This window comes from Solanum tuberosum, unplaced genomic scaffold (assembly GCF_000226075.1).
Source record: "Solanum tuberosum cultivar DM 1-3 516 R44 unplaced genomic scaffold, SolTub_3.0 scf00083, whole genome shotgun sequence".
NCBI lineage: Eukaryota > Viridiplantae > Streptophyta > Magnoliopsida > Solanales > Solanaceae > Solanum > Solanum tuberosum.
Genome location: NW_006239015.1, coordinates 1,648,375 through 1,655,635, shown reverse-complemented (window position 1 = coordinate 1,655,635; position 7,261 = coordinate 1,648,375). Strand labels below are relative to the sequence as shown.

The window sequence follows — 7,261 nt, the reverse complement described above, 5'->3', positions numbered from 1 at the left end:
TATATGTTGCCAGTGTCCTAGTGCCATTATCTACCCAGAGGTCTAGTCAATGAAAGGATCAACGGTTTTATAAGGATAGCCTTGGAACTAAACAAGCGTGTGGATTATGGGCTGAGTTATCCTTTGAGTTTAGAATTGGCCAAGACATGTATTATTGGTCCCAGGAGGTGGTTGTCAAAATATGCTGTATTTATATGAGTATCATGTCCTAGAATAGAAGAGGATAGGAATAAGTGGTCTCTAATCACATTCTGTGTGTGACAAACAACACATGAACACTGTCATATGGTACTCCAATTTTGCATAGTCAATTGTCCGTCTCCCTGCAAACTTGGAAGTGTAACCACACAACGTTTCGAAGCTAAAATTTGTTTAAAGCATGTGGATGCAAACACAAAATTCTTTCACGCTACTAGATTAAACCGTTGGAGGAGGAATCCCTTAATTAAGGGAAAATTATCAAACTAGTCAAAATCCCTAACATAATTACATAATTAATAAAAATATTTACACTTTAAAATTATTATTAGAAATGTCATAATGTCATTATTTTAGTAAATATAATGTATCCTAATATAATTATGATTATTTTACTATCCTAATATAATTATTTTCCAAAAAAAAAAAAACTCCAAAATCAGGCCACATTTACCTAGTTTGACTCCACTACCCGGTTAAAAAAAATAAAATAAAAAAAAACCCCACAATCCTATTTCCTCTCTCTATGTTTTTACCCCCAAATCTCTCTACTCTCTCTCTCTTCCGTTTCCACCATTGTTATCTCCTACGAAATTTCTTACAAATTAATCCACTTTTAAAGCAATTTAATAAGTCATTCGAGATATTCTTGAAGAATTTTAGCCCGATTATACAAGTAAATACAACCTCTTCTAGTATTTTTCAGATTTCGTTTTTTTTTCTAAATACAATCTTTTGAAAGATTTTAGCCCGATTATACAGGTAAATTGAAACAAACCCGAATTCTCAATACACATACATAAACATTACATTCATTGATAACCAAATTATAATAACAACTTCAATTACAAAGAGAAGTACTGAAATAACAAGTAACTAAAGATAGAGATAAGAATGGAGACGAGAAGTTAAGACTCTAAAAAGAAGATGAGAGGAAAAGACAGTTTCTTCATAATATGCGTATTTCCCAAAACTGCAGATGACAACCATATAAACTCTATTCAACTTGGATCCCAAGCCAATTTAGTATTGGGCTGTCAAATTCTTGGGCCTCTGTGTAGTTTAGCCCCAGGCCCAACAGTTCAGGGACCATCCGCGTTCACAACATAAATACATAAAGTATTTGTGTTTTTAGCTACATTATATATCCTGAATTAGTGATGAATAAGATTCTATGCTACTAGATCCGTTATGTATCCCAAATTAGTAGTATCCAAAAGCGGATTATATTAGCTCCATTGTGTAGTTGTTTAATATATGTGTCATGCTTATATATCCTTTGCCAGATTGTATTATTGTTTTGTGTATTAGTATGTTCTTAGATTGTATTCTTTTTGTTCTTTTCTAGATTGTATTATTTTTTTGTGTATTAGTATGTTCTTAGATTGTATTCTTTTTGTTCTTTTCTAGATTGTATTATTTTTTTGTGTATTAGTATGTTCTTAGATTGTATTCTTTTTGTTCTTTTCTAGATTGTATTATTTTTTTGTGTATTAGTATGTTCTTAGATTGTATTCTTTTTGTTCTTTTCTAGATTGTATTATTTTTTTGTGTATTAGTATGTTCTTAGATTGTATTCTTTTTGTTCTTTTCTAGATTGTATTATTTTTTTGTGTATTAGTATGTTCTTAGATTGTATTCTTTTTGTTCTTTTCTAGATTGTATTATTTTTTTGTGTATTAGTATGTTCTTAGATTGTATTCTTTTTTGTCTTTTTTCAGATTGTATTCTTGTTTTGTGTATCAATATGTTATTTAAATTGTTTTCTTTTTTTCTTTTTTCCAGATTGTATTCTTGTTTTGTGTATCAATATGTTATTAAATTGTTTTCTTTTTTTTCTTTTTCCAGATTGTATTCATGATGTTTTGTATATTATGTTATTAAATTGTATTCTTTTTGTCTTTTTCCAGATTGTATTAGAGTTTTGTGTATTAGTATGTTCTTAGATTGTATTCTTTGTCTTTTTCCAGATTGTATTATTGTTTTGTGTATTAGTATGTTCTTAAATTATATTATTTTTGTCTTTTTCTAGATTGTATTCTTGTTTTGTGTATTAGTATGCTCTTAAATTATATTATTTTTGTTTTTTTCCAGATTGTATTCTTGTTTTGTGTATTAGTATGTTCTTAAATTGTACTATTTTTTTGTGTCTATTATTATGTCTCATATAAAAATTGTTTTTCAAAATGCAGTTGGCCAGAAGGATGATGACACTTAATGGTTGTATATCCAAGAGGATATTATCAAATATTATTTAAATTACACATTCATCTTTGAATCTCATTTATAATAATATGCAATAACTTGAATTTATATGCAGTGATTTTTATTCTTTGAGTATAAAATGATAAATTCACTGGTTTAGATAGGAAAAAATAAAGGAAAACTTCAAATGAATGGAGAAAGAGAACAAACAGAAATATCAAACCAATATAAACTTGATATTAAATAAATGGAGAAAGTGAAAGGTGAAAGAAAACAAATAGAATTAAACCAATATAAATTGTGTGATTAAACTTTCATCAATATCTTTAAACTTTAGCGCGAATGGTTGCCACTCGTCGATACAAACACCTATTGAGGGTAGAAAAAGAAGTAGGAGGAATTAAACAAAAATAAATAAATAAATACGCTAACAACCTAGCTAAAAAACTTTTAATCATTATAAACATATATAACGTAAAATTTATTGGGTTTTTTTCCTGATTTTCTTATAATAATTGAGTTTTTCTTTTTCTAAAAGGAAAATACAATTTTTTTGGGTAGAAAAATGTTTATGATTCTATAAATAGAGGTTCAATTTTTCTAACTTGGTAACATTCACTATGGAGTCATTAGCGCTTTGAATATTTTTTTTAAGGGGAGAATTTATAAGATACAAGTCACAAGTGCTATCTTATCACTAATAATTATGTGAATCTCTTTTTATTTTGAGTGAATTTTATGAGGTTATTTCTCATTATATTTTGTACCCTCTTTTATATATAGTGGATTGTTTATCTACTTTGGTGAATTAGGTCAATTGACTAAATCATATTAAATATTTGTATGTCTTTTGATATATTAATCTTTCAAGATTTGTTTTGCTAGATTTCGTATGACACTTAAATATTTTTGTCCTATCAAAATCAATTGTTGGTATGTACATATGCTCTAGTCAAGTGCCGCTGATTTTATATTCCGATATCTCGGAATAAAGGACATTAATATATACTAGTTGAATTGCTAGTATTGTTCTTCACAAAATAAAACGAACAAAAAGACCAAACAGACAATGGCATTCTAGTTCTAATCTTTGATACAATCAAGGGAAGCAAGAATATTCTTTATTATATTATATCTAGAGAAGAAGCTGCGTACATACTTTTGAATGAACGATATAAATAAGGGGAATCTTCGCATTTAGGCACTAAAAAATAACTTAATAATACTCCATAGCTATAGTTTGCTAATTACGATTTGTAGCTACATGTTAGAGGGAGGAGATAGACGAGCGAGAGGGGGCAGAAAGTCGAAAGAGACGAATTGTATATATATATCTGTCGAAGAATTGTGTGTGTGTGTATATATATAGCTGGTATACATATGTACTTTTATATCTGACGGGCGAGATTGAGAGAGGGAGGAGAGAGGCGAGCGAGATTGGGAGAGGAAGGAAAGAGGCGAGCGAGAGAGGGCAGAGGGTGGAGAGAGGTGAGTTGTATATGTATATATGTCACATAATTATATATATATAACTGATATACATATGTATTTATATATCTGGCGAGCGAGGTTGGGAGAAGGAGGAGAGAGGTGAGTGAGATTGGGAGAGAGAGGAGAAAGGCTAATTGTATTTGTATATCTGTCGTGTGTGCGCGTGTGCGTGTGTGTAATTTGCATTTGCATATGTATAAAAGAGGAAATGCGACGTAATTATAACTAAAATTAAGTTGCAAGCCGTAATTAATTTAAAATATAGTTATGTTAGTTAATTAACTAGTACAGTATATGTTTGTTTTTCCGCGTAATTTATAACTCTATCACATTATATGTGGCACCCTTTCCTCTTGGATCGTCTAAAAACACGTCACTTTACTATAATTAGAAACAATTTAATTTAAAAATTTTATTTTTACCTTTAATGAAATAATTTACAGCCACACAAATATAAAAAAATTATTTTAGATCACATGTTTCAAAAAGAAATTATTTCTTTTTCTTAAATTCCGGTGTCAAAGTCAAGGGAGTACAATACTATGAGTATGCTCTATAAAACACACAACATTACAATCATACAATACATTGATACAAAGATTCAAAAGCCTTCTTCCTCTCTCCAGTATTCTTTCCCTCAACAAAAAGCAAAAAGCAAAAAATATATCTTAGAAATATTAAATAGATGGGTGCCAAAAAGGACTTCAAAGTGAAGTTGATCAAAACAGAGGTGGTAGCAGCAATGTTGCCAATGCAAGAGCATTGGCTATCACAGTCCAATCTTGATTTGCTTTTACCTCCAGTGGATGTTGGAGTATTATTATGTTATCAAAATCCCATTACCTCTGGGATATTGCCAAAAATTTGGTCATTTGATTCAATGGTCAATATTCTTAAGGTGTCTTTGGGTGAGACTTTGGTTTCATACTATGCAATTGCTGGAGAGTTAGTACAGAACCTTGCTGGAGAGCCCGAAATTCTATGTAACAATGCTGGAGTGAATTTCATAGAAGCTTGGGCAGATGTAGAGCTTAAAGAGATCAACTTTTATAATCCGGATGAAAGCATAGAAGCCAAGCTTGTACCAAAGAAGAAGCATGGTGTACTAGCTGTTCAGGTACTATTCATGATTCCTCGATCACTCTGGATACTCTTCGAATCCAGCTCATATTTCTGTTTGAAAAAAATCATGCGTATATATGTATATTGTTAAATTAGGTCCAAGGCCTAGCTGACACCCCCATAAACTAGCTCAAATGGAGGAGCATTGCCCAAACTTTATAAGAAGTCCACCCATGTCATTAACTACTATGTGGGACTTTTGTCATTCTTTAACATATATCTATTTTGAGAAACTAGGATTAATATTAACAATGCCCCATGCCAAGCATATGAGTGCCCTTGTGCCGCTTATACAAACTAGAGAAACCACCTGCGAGACCAAGGTTCAAATCCAACTAGATTCCTATTTGAGCCATTAGTGACCAATCGAATACAAATTATCCGTTAATTGTAATTGAAAGTTTTGGCTAACGCCTAAATTAATAATATTGATGCACCTAAAGTTTTCAAAACCTAAATTCACCTCTGTCTTCCCGCGTTCCGGGAAGGACCAGACCATATCAAGCCCATTTACCCTCTTTCTCCTTTTGCAACTCAACTTGAACTTCTTGTTTTGCATGCTGCTACTCCTCTGAACTCTGCTTTTTACTACAGTTTTTCCGAAAATTGAATGAAAGTTTAATAATCCATTGCAGGTTACAGAACTCAAATGTGGAGGAGTAGTGGTGGGTTGTACATTTGATCATAGAGTTGCTGATGCTTACTCATTCAACATGTTTCTTGTATCATGGGCTGAGTTAGCTCTGTCCAAACCACTCTCTCAGCTACCATCTTTCCAACGATCCTTTCTTTCTCCGCGGCGTCCGGCCTCTTTCTACGATCCTGTAATTGATACCATGTACTTACCTATCTCAGCCCTAAAACAGGAAACCACAAATATTGATCATGATCAAGTTATAAGTAGAATTTACTATGTTAAGGCCGAAGAAATCAGGCGCCTCCAATCACTAGCCAATTGTAACAACACAAAGTTTACTAAACTCGAAACATTCAGCGCTTTCCTATGGAAAACTATAGCCATTGATACTAATAAGAACTTCAGGCTTGGAATTGTGGTTAATGGCAGAAGTAGATTAAGCGACGGAGATGAAGAACAAGCCAAGATACTAAAAGGGTATTTTGGGAATGTTCTTTCCATCCCATTTGGCGAAAAAAGAGTTGAGGAACTAAAAGAGAAATCATTGAGTTGCGTGGCACGTGCAGTGCATGAGTTTCTTGAACGTGCAGTGAATAAAGAACATTTTCTTGGGTTGATAAATTGGGTTGAGAATCATCGTCCGGAGCCAGCTCTAGCAAGAATTTACGCCACGGATGAAGACACACCCGCGTTGGTGGTGTCATCCGGGCAGCAATTTCCGGTGAGGAAGATTGAGTTTGGATGGGGAGAGGCGGTATTTGGTTCGTACCACTTTCCATGGGAAGGAAAATCAGGTTATGTGATGCCAATGCTAAGTCCAAAAGGAAATGGAGATTGGATTGTTTACATGCATATGTTGAAAGGCCAAATCGATTTGGTTGAGGCTATTGCGTCAAATGTGTTCAAGCCCCTCACTGCCGATTATCTCAATTTGAAGTAATTAATTAATGGTTTATGTATACATATGTACTTAGAGAGAAGGGGAGCTTTGGAGCAAGGAAAGTATTGTTTGTTGCCGTTTGACCCATAGTCTGTGGGTTCAAGCATAGAAACAACCTTTAATGCTTGTGTTTATACAACACACCTCTTGGAGTACGACTGACCTACGATATTTTCTGCACAAAAACTACTTTTAAATTTTTTTTATATATGTACTAAGCCTGTTTGATTGTGAGTGTGTGAAGGAAGAAATATATATCTTATTTTAATATGAGATTGCAATATATATATATATATATATATAGTTGTTTGTTTCCTCAATATTTAATTAATTTATGGCAATAGCTAAATATGTTTTTTTAGAGGCAATTACTAGTGACAATTACAATTTAGCATTCTTTGTATATGTCGCTAAACCCTATAGTTATTGTATCAAATGAGTAATGACAATCAACTTAATGTTTGTAAAAGTTTTAATACTCTTTGTTTATGTGTATATTTATTGTCCGCTAATAACTGTTTTTTGTTGCAGTGTAATTAGTCACGGTTAAGCAGAATGCAATCCCTTAAGCAAGCTGGAGACACTGCAGATAGGCCCAACAAGAATTTGTAACAAAATTTATGTATTGTTGCAAATTTTTTAAAAAAGAAAACTACTCCATTGTATTA

At 32.3% G+C, this 7,261-nt stretch overlaps 1 protein-coding gene across 1 annotated transcript; it reads left to right on the top strand.

The window, feature by feature from the left end:
- Nucleotides 1-4,579: 4,579 nt before the first annotated feature.
- On the top strand, nt 4,580-6,593 carry LOC102585252 (shikimate O-hydroxycinnamoyltransferase-like). The gene is made up of 2 exons (XM_006347126.1): nt 4,580-5,011; nt 5,652-6,593. The coding sequence occupies exons 1-2, from the start codon at nt 4,580-4,582 to the stop codon at nt 6,591-6,593; spliced, it is 1,374 nt and encodes a 457-aa protein (XP_006347188.1).
- The last annotated feature ends 668 nt before the right edge of the window (nt 6,594-7,261 follow it).